Here is a 17944-nt window from a genome sequence, read left to right as displayed (position 1 = left end):
CAGTTATGAGTGACAGAGGCCATCCCAGTCTGTGGCTGCAACTCCAACTCAATCCCTGATGACACATGGCAGAGTCACCCTCAGGCTGGAAGAAAGAGTATTTTCCTGCTGTTTCTGGCAAGGCATGAAGGAGCCTAGGCACAGCAGTTATCAGGGAGCTTGGAGGGCAATTTTACTCCATTTTAGGTATAGGACTTCTACAGTTCTGTGAAACAGACAAAAAAAAAAAAAAGGAGAAAACTTCAATAAAAGTTGAAAAAATATGGGACAAAAAGAAGTCCAGTGGCAATGAAACACTCTGCCCTTGCACAGTTGCACATGGAGTGATGTTGCTGCCCATCTGCCATGGACCAGAGGAGGTTCAAACCACAGCAAAGTAAAACATTTTCTGTTAGTGGGACAAAAATATTTGTTTTACTGAAGCTGAAAAATATGACAGGATCATGAAACTGAATTAATTTTGTCAATTTAGAAGATCACATTGCAGAGGAAATTTAAAATATTACAATTCCTGTCAGCCTAGAGTGATTTCAACTTTGTGGATATCTTTAATGAAACAGCCACACAAGTTCTTTAATCAGGAGTCTTGGGTTATGTTTCAGACCTGGTGTTTAACCTTTAGGGCAAGTCACTTGGTATCTCTCTGTTTCTGCTTATCCATCTGTAAAATGAGAATGAGCATATTTACCTACCACGGCAGGGTTTGCTGGGACAGACAGACCGTAGTGTGTTTTCACTCTGGCACTGCAAATAGTGAGGGCAAAGGGTTCTTGGGGGACACTGGTACCTGGCAAAGATTTACACAAGTTCATTTGTTACATGTGCAAAAGCAAACCTCGGGTATATAAACCCAGGCATCTGTCCCAGCCACACATTCACCCTTCATACCCGCTCCTCGGTATTTATTTATTTACCAGTAAACCTTCCCCCTGGGTGCCAAGGGGACTCTGCCACCAGCCAGTGAAGCCCCGGTGTCTGCCAGCAGAGCCCAGGGAACCGACACGGGAGGGTGGGAGCACAGGGCAGCTCCAGCACAGCCATTCACTCCATGCAGCTGCCCCAGCACCCCTGGAAAGGCAGCACCACGTGCTCCCAGCAAACGAGAAAACAGCCTGGCAGCAGCTGATCTCACGGGCCTCTCTGCCTGTGCCAGGGCCAGACCCGGCCACGTATGGCAGCACGGCCGCCACCCCCAGGAATGGCACAGGAACGGCACAGGAACGGCACAGGAACGGCATTCCTTAGCCACGTGTGCTGGCACCGCAGCACCGGACAATGTGGGGCCATCGAGGATCACACGTGACAGCTGCCAATACTCTGGTTCTTTGCTGGGTTTTGGGCCTTACCACACAATCATCCATCCGTCCAACCATCCATCCATCCGTCCGTCCGTCCGTCCATCCATCCATCCATCCATCCATCCATCCCTTCCTGGCCCGGTCCCATCAGCACTAATCCCATTCCTTCACTGTTTCTCCACTGACAGGAGCGAGGAGAGGGGTCACCCGATGGGTGATTCCCCCCACTTACCCGGTCGCCCCCAATTATCCCACCCTGCCCAGAGCATGCTCCCGACGCGGGAGAGCAGCAAGGAGGGCATAAGCTGTGGGACAGGGGCTGGAGCCCGCCGTTCCCCCTCCCTGTCTGCAGCGGGGCGCAGTTCCCCTCCCCGGGCCGCTCTCTCCCTGCCTCCCACACCGACCGGGCTGCCCTTCCTCGACGGCAGCCGCCCCTGCGCTCCCGCCCCGATCGAGCTTTGCGGCGGGGCCAGGCAGCTCCAGGGCGGGGGCCGGGCGGGAGGGCTCGGCGGGCCTGACGCCGCGGGGCGGTGGGGCGGAGGAGGAGGACCGGGGCGCCCGACGGCGCGGGGCCACTGCCCGGGCTCCGCGGGAGCTGCGGCGCCTGCGTGGAGCGCCTGGAGCAGCAGGAGCAGCAGCAGCAGGAGCAGCACCACCACCACCACCACCACCAGGAGTTTTCGGCGGCGCGTGGAGGGGCAGCCCCGTCCCGTCCCGCCGTGTCGTGCCCCGTCCCGTCCCGTGTGTCCCGCCGGTGCCCGCCGCCCGCCATGGGCCGCCTCCCGCTGTACCTCTGCTGCTGCCTCGGTAACTCCTGCCCCGCTCCGCTCTGCCCGTCGGGGCACGGCGGGCCGGGCGCGCCCCTGCAGCGCCCGCCGGGGCGGCTCGGGACGCGCAGCCCGACCGCGCTCCCGCCGCCCTCTCTCACCCCTGTCCCCCTCTCTCTCTCACCCTCTGTCCCGCTCTCTCCCTCCCTCCGCGGCCGCGCAGCGCTGTGGCCCGCGGCGGCACAGGAGCCCGAGTACAGCTACGGCTGCGCCGAGGGCAGCTGCTACCCGGCCACCGGCGACCTGCTCATCGGCCGCGCCGCCCGCCTCTCCGCCTCCTCCACCTGCGGCCTCCGCCAGCCCGAGCCCTACTGCATCGTCAGCCACCTCCAGGTGAGCGCGGGGCGGGCGGGCAGCACGCCCGGGCACCGCGCCGCTCGCCGCTCGGTGCAGGCGGGGGGCGGCATCGCTTCCCGCGGCGCCCCCGCTGCGGGGGCATCGCTCGGGCCGGTGCGGGGGAGGACCCGCCGCCTGCGGGAGGGAGGCGCGGACAGTGGGCTCCGGCGGGGCAGCATCGTGCCCCGCGCGGGATCCCACACACCGGGTCCAGGGAATCCCTCGCGGCTTTCGGCTCCCGATCCCCCTTTCCTGATCGAGGGATGGAAGGAGGAATGTGCCGCAGTAGGTTCAATTAATGTTTTATTTCCAGGCTTGCTCAGAGCCGTCTAGACAGTTTCCTGATGGAGAGTGGGCTGTAGGGCCCGGCAATGTTTTGGCCACAGTCCACGTAATGTAATTACATGTGTATGGTCTCCGAGTGAAAGGATGCAAATAAAGTTGTCTCAGCACATCTGGTGGAAACTCCAGAGCTAGTTGCTATTTAAGCCAGAAGCAGCTCACCAAACTTAAAATCTCAGAGACAGAAGGGATGGTGGAGAAGAGTAAAATACCAGTTATAAGTGGAACTCTGCTGAACTGAAAGTAAAGGGATAATCTCCGGACGAATTACTGTGGAGACAATAGGGCCGGATTCTGGCACTTGGAAGGAAAACCACGGGAAGCAGGAGGGGCTGTAGCACTTGACCCATTTGTGCCCTGAAGTTATCAAATCTCTCCTCCTCCTTCACCACTTCTAGTTTTACCATAGTGCTCTGTACTGGAGTTAATATTTTATTTAACATGGGGTTTAGCTTCACTGGAACATTTTCAGAGTATGCTGGGGTTGACTTCAGTTTAGCATCCCTTGTAGAACAGACTAACAGTGGCACTTTGTTACGTTGTCTCAAAAAATGTTGAAGTGACGCAGTAAAAAGCATCACTTCAGAAGTTCTCCTCTGCCCTTATTCCTGATCTCACAGCCCCAGTTCAGCAGTGAGGATGTCCCTAGTTACTTCTGAACTATCATGGGTGGTATTGAAGAAACCGTGGGAAGGTGCCGGTATCCTCTTAATAACATGAGACTTGGCGGCGTTGAGTGCTTTGCAGAGTTATGTCTTCTAGGATTCAGTTTTGGTGGGAGAAGGAGTGAGTTGTGGCATGAGGTGCTAGGGCAGAGGAACCTGGAGCCGGCAGTAGGGGACATCTTCCCTGGAACCTGTGCTCTTGCCGTTTTCTCTGCTGGAGGAGTCTTTGAGGACTGGTGGAAGGTGAAGGACTGAGCTTGGGAGGAGCTGCTGAAGCCCACATTGGTGAAATGAAAAGCCTGTGTGGTGCAGACGTGCCAGCTCTCACATTCTTGGCTGATAAAGCACCACGTTTGTCTCTGTAAACATGCTTTAGGAACGAAGCCTGTGTAGCTTTTGACAGTGATGGGTTGCTGGTGTGTTGGGGCTCCCTCACTGCCATGCAATGAACCTCCCTCCCTCATCTGCCTCCTCCAGTTGATTTGAGCGGGAACGCTCCTTTCAGTTCGGTTTGCATCCTGTGTTACAAAATCATGAAGTGGTGGTTTGGGGCTCTGGGACAATGCAAAAGCACTGTTTGTAGTAATAACCATGATGGGGTTTTGTCATCCTGGTGAAGAAGCTTCTGGTTTTCCCAAGTAGCAGATGCCAGACTTGCTCCAACCTGGGATTCTATGGGCACACCTTGTAGTGTGTGCAGATGGAGTTTATGTGCATAGCTTGGGTTTGCAGGGGAAGGTGAAGATGCAAGGAGGACTTTGACAATCTGGATTCAGAGTCAAGTCATCCCTGAACTGGAAGGGCTCGATCACTAAATCACTGATGGCCCCTTGACATGCACTGAGCCTTACAAGAGGTATCCCTAATGCAAACAACTTGCATCTCCAAGCTAGCTCCTAAAAGCCAGTGTGATTTCACACAAGTTGTTGAAGATGCACTTTTGCACATGTGCATTTTTACAGAAGCAATTCAGCAATTTTCTGTAGGTGCTGCCTTTGGTTCTGGCTTCTGCTGGAGAATGCGTGTGCTGGAAGAGATTTCCTGAAACTGCAATTTTGATAAAAAACATACTTCCCCTGAAAATGGAGTTTATGGAATTCCTGGCATGTTTTCCATTTGACAATTTGCATTAATTCATAAAGGTAAATACACTCGGTATTTCAACAAAAAAAATACCTTTGATGACTCCTGCAGGCAAAATGAATGGAATGTGATATGGATGGAAAATACTCTTATCTGCAGGAAGCAACTATTGCCCCATGGATAAAATCAGTAATGCTGATTATCGTGTTGTTTCAGGAGGACAAAAAATGTTTCATATGTGACTCTGAGGATCCCTTCCATGAGACTCAAAATCCTGACAGTCATCGAATTGAAAATGTCGTCACCACATTTGCTCCAAATCGCCTGAAGCTCTGGTGGCAGTCGGAAAATGGTATGGGGTTTGTCCAGAGCCGTTTCCGGGGCTGGGAGCTGTTTTCCCTTCTTTTGTTTAAGGATACCTGTGGGTTTGCTGTTATCTCTGGCCTGGTAATTACCGCCCTGTGAAGGATCATGCTGTGTGAGGAGGGATGAGTAAAACTGGCTGCTTTTGTGTGCTCAGGAGTGATCCTTAATCCATAATGAAAGCCCCTGATCCCCCCAGGAGTGTTGGAAACAGCCGTCCCAGCACTTTGCAAGAATCCTGTGCAAAAGAAAAGAGTTTTCCACACTGGCCTCAGATCTCACTCATGTTTGGGCAGCAGGAGCAGAGCAGCCTTCCAGGAGTAAATATCCCAGGCGGCGCTGCCAAGGAAGCACCGCAGGGTTTCCCGTGCGGCTGGACTGGAGGGAGGTTGTGGAAGGAGGAGGTTTGTGTGCAGAGCCGGGGGCTGTCGTCCTGCCTGCAGACCTCCTGTTTCCCATTCCTACCCCAGGAGAGTAAAGCCAGGGATGTGTCTTACCCTGCAAATTACCTTGTCCTTCCTAGGCTCCCTAAATTCCCGTGTCCATGTGCCAAACAATAAAATGAACTTCATATAAAAGTCTTCCAGCTGAAAAACATATTGCATGTTAGTTTGGGAGGGAAGGTGGTGTTGGTGTTTTTTTTTCTAATCCTTTCTCTGCCTGTTTTACTTTTCTTGTTATGCTTTTGGCATGCCTTCATACACAAAACAAGGCATTGAGGTTTCTCAGACAGCAGGCCTACCCTGAAGCTTTAAAGCCAGCTGGACAGGACAGGATTTCTGCAAAAGCATTAGCAGTAGCTGCCTTACTGTATATGGAAAAAAAAAAAGGCAATATTTATAACAGTTTTGTTGCCTGTTATAGGAAGGTTTTCACAAAATCATGTGTACCCATGTAGATCAGCCTAGCAAGCTGCTTGCCTCCAGTGGCTCTCTTCTAGCATTCCAGATAATTCATGTTTCTTGCAACAGACTTGGCAGCATTCACACAGAAAAGTTCTTAGCTCATAAGGTCATGAAAATGTCCTTCAACAATAAAAAACAAATGATTCTTTCTGTCCAATTCATGTTTTCTTCTATTCAGGCATACAGCATAAGGGACCATTGCTGCATGCTTCACATAATGTTACAGCTGGCTGAAAATTTAACTGCTTTATTGTTTTATTATTTTTATTTCTTACCCTTTCTCCTCTCAGTAAATCTTCATTTAATTTTTTATTTTGAACTACAGTATAATTAGTATCCAGCTGTTTTGAGAGGTCTTTTCACAAGGCAAAATAATATTTGTAGCTGTTTTTCTTCCTTTCTGTGTAGAGTCCTTGACCTTAGGTAGTCGTACAGCAGAGTTTGGAAAACCTTTTGCTTCTCACCAGTTTCCTAGCTCTTGTGATTGTAAAGCAGGGCTGTGATAGTTGCTTTAGTATCTCAAAACCAGGTTGTAAAGGAACTGTGGTCTGGAGAGTCCAGACTTGAGTGAAAAAGGGTGGGAAATGGTCTCCACTAGACATGGGTGAGCCTTGGGTTGTTAGGGCTGCAGAGGCTCTGCTGCCAGATGGGCTGTAGTATGCGAGGACAGCCTGGGGTCGTTGTGTCGGTCTGGGCTCAGCATCCCCAGTTGTACCAGCTGCTGGGTACTGTGGTGCCAGGTCCCAGCCCACTGCAGTCTGGTCTCTGCCCTACATGCAGTGATGCCAGCCATGATACGCAGTCTGAAGTAACGGCAGTGCAGGGTCACACTGGGGTATAGCTTGTTTGGTGCCTGTGATGCACTGGAGTCCCATGTGTGATGCACTCTTCAGCAGGTCCTTAGTGCCTTCCCTTTGTACCTCAGGAATGCACTAACCCTCATACTCCTTTTTACAGCAGAGCCCAGTGGTAACAAAAAGAGCCTCTGCACCAACAGAGTGAAAAGCTCTGGCAAAATTTAGATGTAGAAACCAGTGGGTGTTCTTATTTACTGCACACCTTCTTTTCTCTGTCCCTGCAGGTTTGGAAAACGTGACTATCCAGCTGAACCTGGAGGCTGAGTTTCATTTCACTCATCTCATTATGACCTTCAAGGTAAGGAAATCGCAGCCTTACCCTGAACCATGGAGAAATGGGAGGTCTTGTAGTCCTCTGCACCTATTTGGTATTTGGGATTTGTTTGAGCTGTTTGGCCTGATTTTTTTGGAGCTGTCAACCATTAACCCTTGCAGAAGTCATGCAGAAAGGCTGAGTTGTGATTTGTGTTTGAGCCCTAGTGAGGCTGCAGGAGTCATACTGAAGCTGGGGTTTGTGTTGGTGTGTCTCCAGCAGTTGTGTTCTAGAAATCATATAGTAGCAAGGATTTTTTTTTTCCTAAAAAAAAAGTTGGCCATGGTATCGGCTTTCATTTGGCAAATGGAAAGGTCTTCAGGAAGAAGGAACATCTGTACACAAAGTGTCTTTGTTTCTTTACAAACAGATGTGTTGGAATGGCAGATTATGTCTCGTACATCCTAAATCACAAGCAAGTGCTAGTGGCAACCTTCAGCTGAGGTTTTTGGGGCTGCTGTTCCTGCAGGGCTAAATCCCTGCTCTTCCCATGTGGACAAATTAATCCCTTCATTTTTACCCATCAGCTTTCCAGGAAAGCTGGTTCCTCTTCCCTGTGGCATCAGTTGGGGTTTCTCCCCTTGCCTCAAGGTGGTGGCTGAGGTGGAAGATGGTCCTTCCTGCTGGACCCAGCAGCGAGGGACCCCCAAATGACCCCTAACGTGATGAGGCTGCTGCAACCATTGTGCCCCAGTGCTGGGGCTTGATCTGGCGTCAGGAGGAAGACCGTAGGGGAAAGATAGTTTTAGTAATGATTTGTTGACTTTGTTTGTGTGGTAGACACTTGAGCTGCCTTGCCTCTGGGTTGCTACTGTTTCTATTGGGTGAGATACCAGTTTTTAAGTCGGGAGTTATTTTCAGCCAGGAAGCACAGAGAAAATTTCTTTCCAGCTGTGACTGAAATGCTTTTGTACTTGGCTTTGGGAGGTTCCTTTCTGAATACATAAAACTAATGAATTGATGGTTGGTGTTTCTTGGTAGCTACAAACCAGGTGTTAATACCTGCTTTTTGAAAGGCAGCATGTAAATTGAAACACAATATTTCTTAGGTCAGAGGGATTAAAGTCTTTCAAAACCTCATAAACTATTTGTTCTGGAGTTGAATACGTGAAGGTAAGAAGGACAGTGGTTTGTCAGTGGTGAAGCAAATACAGCCTGCCAGTCTGGGCAAGGTGAGCTGGAGGAGGGTCAGTGGAGACTGGGGGTCAAATGCAGCAAGAGTGGATGAAGCTGAAACTCTCAACCTCCTTAAAGAAGAAAGTTTTCTTAAGGGAGCATAGAGGATGACTAACACTGAATGTCAGAGACACTACAGAAGGTTGTGTGGTCAGACAAAGAGAGGTGGGCAATCCCAGGGCTTCTCTGAGCATCAGAGGTAACTGCTCAGCAAGAACTTGTGGTGTCAGAGCTGGGTAGGAAGCACTGACAGTGGCCTCCTGGTCCTTAGGGCAGGAGAGGAGGCCCATTAGGTCCTTTATAAGAGATTAGGCAAGGAGGTACAGCAGTGAAGAAGGCTGTGCTGCTGTCCACAAGCAGTGGAAAGAATCTTCTTGTCTCCCTAACGCCCTGCTTTAACTCCCACTTTTCAGAAAGGATTTGGAATCCAAAAAGCTTACAAGTTTGCTTATTTATTGTAATTGTATTTAAACACTTGGCCACTGAGTGTCATCTTCTGAAGATGGGACGTCTGTGGTTTGATGTGTGTTACTTCAAGTATCTACCCCTGAGCAGAAAGTGGGATATCATCAGAAAAATATTTGCAATATTTCCAAATATTAGAAACAGTGCAGGGAGAGAGATTTAAATTCAGACGTGGATTACTTGCGCTAAAAATTGCTCAAGGTAAGTGCAAGAAATAATTAACTGAATGAAATCTCTTTTGTTTTTCTTACTGTTAGACATTCCGTCCTGCTGCAATGCTGATTGAAAGATCGTCTGACTTTGGAGAGACATGGCAAGTTTATAGGTATTTTGCATATGACTGTGAGAGCTCGTTTCCTGGGATTTCAACTGGACCCATGAAGAAAGTGGATGACATAATTTGTGATTCCCGATACTCTGACATCGAACCTTCAACAGAGGGAGAGGTCAGTCTTTTTTTCCCAAACGTTTATTGTGTAGACCTTTTCTCTCTTATTTTTAAAGCTGAATCTTTTGTTATTTGATTTTTCCTCCAGGTGATATATCGTGTTTTAGATCCTGCTTTTCGAATTGAAGATCCATACAGTCCAAGGATTCAAAGTATGTATGCAGTTACCTTTCAGGCTCATTTGAAAGCATTTCAGTACTTACTTGCTTACAAAAACCAGTAAGCCACAAAGTTGTTCATTAGCTCTGGTTGCAGTTTTGAAGTCATATGAATACCTTTGTGTGTGGCTCCTTTTCCTGACTCGGACAGTGACATGAAATAACAATCAGTGTTGTCTACTCGAGGGATTGCTCTAAACACACATCATTGGAGTTGGTCCTTTTCTTAATTTTGATCAGGGATTTATTTTCATTAAAGACTTCCTCCTCTCAAAATACATGCAAGTTGCCAAGAGCAACCTTGGAGTGTGATCCTGTAATTGTACAGTGTTCAGAAACCAAAGAAACAGAACTACAAAGGTACTTAGATCATTGTGCATGTCTGGCTAAAATCAGTGGGTAGGTTTTATTTTTCAGGGCATTGAGACTTTGGAACAGTTGGCCATGGTAACACTGCATGGCTGGACTACACAGATGTGGTCATGAACCCCCACTTACTGTAGTGTTTGTGTATGGCCATGGCAGTCCATGAATGCAAAGCTAGAGAGATCTGTTTCTGGTGTGGCTCAAAACTTTGTGGGGCATTTGGCCTGAGGGAGCTGCAGTGCTTGGCCTTAAGCTTGACCTCCCATTTAATGTGCGTTCTCAGTTTCAGTTCATGTCCTTCAGTGCAAAGCTACCTGGGCAGCAGGAAATATCTGCAGTCGAGAAGTGTCTGCTGGTTGCTCTATCAGTTTAATGTTAGGGGTTTTTAACTGACGTTTTAAAGTAGAAACTGCTTTCATGGGCTTGAAATGCTCTTTTAAGTGTAGTTCAAGGCTATAAGAAACCACACAGGATTCACAATATCAAAGTGAACATGTAGACTGAACTAATTACTGCAATATTGTCTTCCCATGGTTTATCCCTCAAGAACTTCTTTGTGTTTGGTCAGTCATGGGGTGTTGCTTCTTTCCACAAAATGTAACTAATTATATTTGCTAGCAAAGCTGGGCATATGCAAAACAAGAATTATTTGTGTCTTTTTGTCCAACAAACCTTTTCCAAAAGGCTTGTAACTCCTAAGGCTCTTGGCCAACTTGTCAGCAGTCTTAAAAACAAGTCCTTACCCATGTTATATTTAAAGAACCAGTGTCTTTTCGGTGGTGCTGTTCTATGTGCCTTTAATATTTGTGGTTGTGCCTGCCCATGTCTACAATAAAGTAGACTAGTATTTTTAATGAAACTTAAACTTACTTATGCAGTTATCAGTATGTAGTAAAATAATGTAATTTCTTTTTTATTTAATTTGGGTGTCTGAAGTGATCTGTAGTATGTCAGTGCTGAAATTAAATCTGATCTAATCTGCCCGTAGGAAGCGTGCTTAGGAAGTTACTCCTGACTTCCTCCCATTCAATACAGTATCTGGTAAATAATTCCAAAATGGATTTTGTGAGTTTTTGGTGATTTTTTTTTTTTGGTGTGTGTCCCCTGCAGACCTGTTAAAGATCACGAATCTGAGAGTCAAATTCGTCAAGCTGCACACGCTGGGAGACAATCTCTTGGACTCTAGGATGGAGATCCGAGAGAAGTACTACTATGCCATCTATGACATGGTGGTTCGTGGGAACTGTTTCTGCTATGGACACGCCAGTGAGTGTGCACCTGTGGAGGGCTTAGATGAAGAAGTGGAAGGAATGGTAAATATTCACACTTTTTTGCATAAAGCTCTTCCTGTCTGTGCCTCTTTTAAGTGATTTGAACACAGATGTTAAGATGACACTGTACCCTTCTCAGCACTCTTGATTTTCAAACAACAAACTGTTCTAATTTTTCTTACTCAGCAAACATATCTGTCATTATAGGTGTTTGTTAATCAAACACAGAGATCTCTCATATTAGGTGAAAAATGTTTTAATGTTCCTTTTTAATTATGTTGAAGAGCTGATGAAATTCAAAGGTATGAATGAAGAAAGGGAGTGTAACCTTATGGGGTCAAAGACAGGTGTTGACTTGGTTACCCTAAAATTGGAGCGAATAGAGACACTAGAGGATGCGAATCAAATATGTCCTATGTTTGTATCAGTTGTTACCAGCTGAGAAGTGGAGACTGTAACCCTAATTAACACAGGCCCTGAAGGAAAATCCTGGTTGCCTGCTTGGTATGCTGCTGCACAAGTGCCACATCCCTTCTGGGGTCTGGTTTTCCGGATGATTTTTGCCTGACAAGCAGTAATAGCACCCCTGTTAATGAGTCAGTTATTAACTGGGTGGAAATGTGAAGCATACGGGGAAGTTGTGTGGGTTGTCCAGGGGTCACTGGATGCTGTCAAACCCATTATGCTCCTTTGCCTTGTGCTTTTGGTCACTGTCTCCACCTGAGCTTTGCCTTTAACATCATGGCTTCAATGCTGGTAGTCCTGATGGACTATGGCAGCAGCTGTCACACGATCACTGCAGGTCTAGTCTGCTTAGTGCTTGTTTTGTACACACTGAAGGCAAAGTCTGGGGTTGATGGATAAACCCCATTCAAACTATTTATCTTTGCTTTGAGAACCAAGGCAAGGCTGGAAAGTGGGGCTGGGCTAGTGGTGCTGATATAACTAGATGCATGTTAATAGCTAATGAACAGCTAATAAACAGCTAAGTTTTAGTTCCAAGAGACTTTTGTGATTATTGAGATGGAACTGTGCTCTCCTTGTTTACATCTGAAAGCATTTATTCAGGCACTAGTTCCAGTTAGGAAAGAAGGACAAGTTTGTATGAGGACATTCTTACCTTGGCAGGTAAAGGACACTCGTATGGCCCTTTATACCTAAGTGCAGTTATGTAGATGAAAGTCTCCAAAAGTATATCCATTATGTGCTAGCTATATTTTGCATTAATAGGAGAATGTTGGTGGGGTTTTTTTGGTTTTTGTTTGTTTGTTTGTTTTTATTTTATAATCAACTCTGTCTTTTTTCTTTCTTCTTTTTTTTTCAATTACAGGTCCATGGTCATTGCATGTGCAGACATAACACCAAAGGATTAAACTGTGAACAGTGTTTGGATTTCTACCATGACTTACCCTGGCGCCCCGCTGAAGGTCGCAACAGTAACGCATGCAAAAGTGAGTTTGACTGAAATGCGAAACTGGATGCTGTGAGTGTTACGTGCTGTTACTTGGGAATTTGTGACCATGTGTAAAATCCTGAATGTTCTTTGGTTGACATGTTGTGTCTTTTCTGCAGACTTGCATTTACCCTGGGTCCGGGCTCTTACTTTGCTTTCTGTCTTTGTCACAGAGTGCAACTGCAATGGCCACTCCAGCCAGTGCCACTTCGACATGGCTGTGTACATGACAACAGGGAACACCAGCGGAGGAGTGTGTGATGATTGCCAGCACAACACTATGGGACGCAACTGCGAGCAGTGCAAACCCTTCTACTTCCAGCACCCGGAGAGAGATCTGCGGGACCCTGACGTCTGCGAGCGTAAGTGCAGCCCCACTCCTCAGGCTGGGAATGGCCTTGAGAGAAAGAGGTTGTCTTGGAGGTCTTGGGCAAGCCTGGCTGGGTTTCGTTTTCCCTTTGAGAATCTGGAAAATTACCTGGTCCTAACATGTTCAACCCATGTCGTGTCTAATACTTGCAGGAGTGGTAGTCTCTCTATGCAGCAACTGAGTTTAAATAACTTAATGTGAGACTTGGCCTTTTTTTTTGTATCAGTTAATAAAACGTGTGCGACGCTTCCTTCTTAGCTTGCAACTGTGACCCAGCTGGCTCCCAAAATGGTGGCATCTGCGATCGCTACACTGATTTCTCCACTGGCCTCATTGCCGGACAGTGTCGTTGTAAATTGTTTGTTGAAGGGGAGCGCTGTGACCTCTGCAAAGAAGGTTTTTATGGCCTGAGTGCCGATGACCCAGCGGGTTGTCAGTGTGAGTAAAAACATATGTTCCTTTATGTGTGATCAAAAGCTCTTTGAGGAGCTGTTAGAGCTGGGAGAAATTGTTTTGTGGGATGGATTTTTTTTCCCCTTTGTTTCATGTTTTTGCTGAAGGAAAAACGTTATTGTAGATGTGCTGTAGCTTGAAGCTGACCAGCCCTTAAAACCCAGTTTGCCCGCTTGTCCTTCTTGTGTATTCAGTGGAAATATCATAGTCCTCCTTATTTGTTTTCAATTATAGTCTCAAGCCATGGAAGTTTCATTGGGATGGGTGGTGGGCAAAATGTGCAATTAATTTCTGTCCTGGGAAATTCAGGGGAAGCTTTAATGTATATATTTAAGTTGAATACTGTCTAAAATATAACTCCAATCCTGTCTTTTGACCTGCCTGTTTGTATTTCCCAATCTAGCTTGTGCATGTAATCCTCTGGGTACCCACCCTGGGGGGAATCCTTGTGATTCGGAGACAGGAAACTGCTATTGTAAGCGTCTGGTGACAGGAAAGCAGTGCAATCAGTGCCTGGCAAGTAGTTTACCACAAAATATATTGGGAGACAGTGGTGTGAGGGAGGCTGAACTGTGGAAAGTGTGGAGCACGGTGCTGGGCAGTGTCTCTGGCTGCCTGCAAGCCCATGCCTGGCATTCAGGCTGGAGTGGGCACCTCAGGATGTCAGCAGGGAGCTGGGATGCATGTCAGGGCAGACAAGAGCATCCAGTTTAGTTCCTGTGACCATAAGGAGCGAGACATTAGGATACCTGTGGTTGCTCTGTGGAAGTGAGAGATCTGGGGCAGTTCTGCTGAAGTCCTCACTGGGGTGAAAGACAAAATGATCAGAGAAGCAGTGTTATCAAAAAGTTGCTTCCTATATGGGCCATTATTTTAGGCAGGGATTATTTCATGCACATACATTTCCACGTAGTGTTTATGCATGCTGGAGTGTTATAGAAACAGATTGTCAGATAACTGGATGTGTTTGTACAAACACTGACAGACTCTTATCTAGCAGTGGAAAAGCTAAGCAAGCCTGTCTGCCTGTCCAACAAACAAGTTACAAACTAACAGCCCTGGAAGGGCAATGCCCCACACAGGCAACCACTGTCCCACATTTGGCTCTCTTGAAATGGTCAACAAGGTGGGAGGAGAGCAGGTGGGGGAGTGGTGTTGGTGGTTGTGGGGTAGACCCACAACAAAGGGAGCAGGATTTATGGGTTGTGGGGGCAGTCTGGGATAGCTTATGCTGCGTATTTAAAAATTTGCCCTTGGGTATGTGGGATTAAATCTACATCAGGTAACATTGATGCTTTTTCCTGCAGCCTGAGCACTGGGGCCTGAGCAACGACATGGACGGATGTCGGCCGTGTGACTGCGACCAGGGAGGAGCACTGAACAACAAGTGAGTCTCAACCAGTTACTCTCCTGTAATCATTCACCCAGTGAGTTGGGTGTTGTTTGCAATCACAACATCCAGGGCTCAATGTACCCTGGAGGAGGATGTTTGGGACCATCTTCCATTCCAGAAGGTGGCAGGTCTTGATTGCAGTAAGTGTGACAGAGGCCTCTATGTCTTTTCCATGCTGAATTACCTCTTTTTGTGCCACTGGTGCAAATGAAGATGTAAAACTGTTCTTAGTGTAGTTCTGCCTTTGGTCAGCCGGAGTAGGAGTCAGACATGGATTAATCTCTGCCTTGGCCATAATGTGGAGTATGGTCCATGTCAAAGCTTTGCTCTTACAGAATGAAAGCAGGAATCAAGCAGTGACATGGACAGTCAGGCTGGTTCTTGGTTTGTTCCCAAATTGGCCCTTTGACCAGTCTGTCTGCCCACCAGTGCTGGGGGAAGGGCACTAGCTGCACAGTATTGCTCCATTGCCACAGTGGTGCTGTGTGGGGTGGGATGTGGACCTGGAAGTGCCCACTGAGGAGATGGAGATTTTTTTTTAAAGAAAATTGTAGGTTTTGAGTATGCATCCATCAGTATCATCATGGAAAGTCCTGGCTTAGATGCCTTGTCAGTGGAGTGCTGGGTAGCCAGACTGCTCCTCTGACCAGAGCAATTTTCTGTGTGTTAGGTGAGTGTCTGACCCCAGGATTGTCAACAGCAGCATGTTCCTTCGCTCCCTTTTTTTTCCCTCCTCCCTTTCCTCCACAAACTCTTTGAAATGTCCTGCTTTTGTCTAAAGCCGTAGAAGTTTCCCAAGGGGGTCAATGAACTGTTTCCCACTGGAGCCCCTGGGACCACACTGGGGGAGTGTGGGATTGGTCTTGGTGCGACTCCTATAGGGCGTCACAGCCTACGGACACACCATCTGCATCAGGGATTGCCGTGGGAATGTCCCACGGGCCGTCTCTCCCGTCTGCTCCTGGGTGAATTATTGGCCCTTGGCAGACAGCAGTGTGGATGTTAGGGATTATTTACTCCCCCATGCTTGCTCCCTGCGCACAGATGGGTTACACCGCACAGCCCATAACGGCTCCCCCGGCACAGCTGCTTCCAGGGATTTGGGGTAACAGCCCAGCCATGGCCCAGCCTGTTTCCCATGCACTGAGCCCAGTGATTGCAAAACCATATGGGGAGGGGATGTGCAGCATCCTGGCACGGGCAGGCAGCAGCTGTGCTCTCCTCCAGCCGTAGGAGAGCCACAAAGCCCAGCACTGCCTCCTGACTTTTCTCTCTAACGTCATCGGGAAGGGGGAGCTTTGCCCTCCTTGAGGCTCCTCTCCTCAGCTGCTGAATTGCTGCCTTCTGGCTCCTGCTCAGGGTGTGGGATGCAGCATCTGGGACAGCCCTGCCTTGCCCAAAATTCATCGCTGTGGTGTAATCCAGGTGGTGGAGTCATTGCCATCCCTGGAGAGGAAATTTCCCAGCTCCTCTTCTGGGACAGCTAAGGCACTTCTGGCATCTCTAAGTGAACATTTAAATGAATCTGTGCAATTTTAAGAACAGTTTAAGTTAAAAATTATTCTTTCAGTGAGGGCTTGAGAAGCTTGGAGATTTTCCATGGAAACCATGGGTATTTAACTTTCAAACATGTTTTGAAATCCCACTCAAATTTAAAGAAAGAGGTGTATTTTGGTGGACCGAAAAACCTTTCTATGGAAAAGTGACCAAGCATGTGCAAAATTACGACATGCTCAAGGGTACTTCATAACGCAGGGCAGGCATTCTGGGAACAATAAAACTACTAAAACAAAGGGCACTTTGGGGATAGAGCTGTGATGAGGAAAGAAAGTGGCTCATTACGAAGGAAGAGAAGCTCTGTATGTTACTGTGGACAGACCTTCTGTGTTCCTTTGTGGTGGCCCTGTCCCACATCCCTGGCTGTGTCCGTCCTACTCTGAAGCAGCCAGGTGTGGTTTTTTCCCTGTGTGTAGCTGCTGATGGGTGACCCCTTGGGATGTGCTTTGCAACGTTCAAGAGAAGCTTGACATCCTGGGGCATGCAGGGTCACGTGTGTTCTTGCTCTGCCTGAGCCCATACCAGTATCAGGCTTGCAAGCCTGGAGCCAAAGGCTGCTCTCAGTTTGCAGGACAGACATGCCTCTTGACTATGTCTGTGGTAGGAAGTGAAGCTCCCGGGACTGCTGTCTGGCCCCAAGGAACTACCTGCATCCATAGCGCGAAATCCTCCCACCATCTAAACAGAGGAAACCATGTGCAAACTGCATACTAGAAATGGTCTCTGGCCCATGCCTGCCCCCAGCCTGAGCCTAGATGTTTTGGAGAATGATGGTTGGGTTGAGCCAAGACTGTGCCCAGGACCACGTTGCCATTTTAGTAGTGCAGATGGCCCCGCTGCACAGCCCAAGAACATCTCGTATCCAGGCTCAGCTGTGTTCAGAAGTGCTTTCCCTCCTGTGTCACTTCAGAAGTCAAAGCAGAAGAAAGCTCTAGCACTGTTTCAGCGCAGCCAAGATGTGTTGTAAATTCATTTCTCTTCCATTTTAGCTGCTCGAGTGAATCTGGCCAATGTGAATGTCGGCCCCACATGTTTGGACGTCAGTGCAACCAGGTGGAGCCTGGCTATTACTTCATTTCACTCGATCATTATATCTACGAGGCGGAGGAAGCCAATTTGGGTCCCGTGAGTAGCAGTTGTAGTGGTCTGGTGTGTCTGGAGAGGTGCGGGAACGTTGTTTCACCACTTGGGCATTGGAAGCATCTGTTTTATACCCTGAGTGTTTTGCAATTAAACTGTGGAAAACACAGAGCTGAATTGTATCAGAAAACCGTTCATCTGTAGCTTTTCAATCTTATTATCCATAAATAATATAATAATTGGGGGGGAGGAACTGCCATTTTTCTTTTTAAACCTGTTTCTTTGGTCATGACTGTACAGTTAGTTTCCTGTCACCATCCCTCTCTGTACCCCACTGCAGGCGAACACACCGCACCCACTCCCCTCATCTCAGGCATGGTGGGACACAGACACTGGCTCTTCTCTTTGGTGCCACTGAAACTGGGAAGGAACAAAGCATACATTTAAGCACATTGCCTCAGCTTTTATACTTCCATTACATCAGTAACATTTCTTTTATTAATCACTAAACCCACAGTTGATTGTGCAAAAAACTGTTTTTGTTGCCTCTAGCTTGTTTTGCCTGCTGGCATGGTACAGCAGAGTCTCTGGCTCTTTCTGTTGCCCACCACGCAGCCTTGCTTTCAATTCATAAACAGCAGCTAGGTGATTACATCTATTACTTTTGCCTCCAGCAACAAGTCAGGGAGATGGAAATAATGGTTTCTCTAAAGCAGCGGATCCTTGTCTGCCTGCAATTGGGGCACTTGGTCCTAATTTGTTTAT

At 47.8% G+C, this 17944-nt stretch overlaps 1 protein-coding gene across 1 annotated transcript in view; it reads left to right on the top strand.

Moving 5' to 3' along the window:
* Positions 1-2008: 2008 nt before the first annotated feature.
* LAMB1 (laminin subunit beta 1) overlaps positions 2009-17944 on the top strand; it is a 41162-nt gene continuing 25226 nt past the window's right edge. The window contains 13 exon segments of the mRNA XM_050323838.1: positions 2009-2105; positions 2289-2458; positions 4768-4903; positions 6901-6974; positions 8888-9076; positions 9167-9230; positions 10713-10915; positions 12204-12324; positions 12500-12688; positions 12955-13134; positions 13553-13665; positions 14457-14536; positions 17089-17224. Coding sequence (XP_050179795.1) covers positions 2069-2105; positions 2289-2458; positions 4768-4903; positions 6901-6974; positions 8888-9076; positions 9167-9230; positions 10713-10915; positions 12204-12324; positions 12500-12688; positions 12955-13134; positions 13553-13665; positions 14457-14536; positions 17089-17224 — 1692 coding nt within the window. The 5' untranslated portion in view covers positions 2009-2068.

This window comes from Myiozetetes cayanensis, unplaced genomic scaffold, assembly GCF_022539395.1.
Source record: "Myiozetetes cayanensis isolate MyiCay16 unplaced genomic scaffold, myiCay2020 scf3, whole genome shotgun sequence".
Lineage (NCBI taxonomy): Eukaryota > Metazoa > Chordata > Aves > Passeriformes > Tyrannidae > Myiozetetes > Myiozetetes cayanensis.
This window is presented reverse-complemented; position numbering and strand designations above follow the sequence as displayed.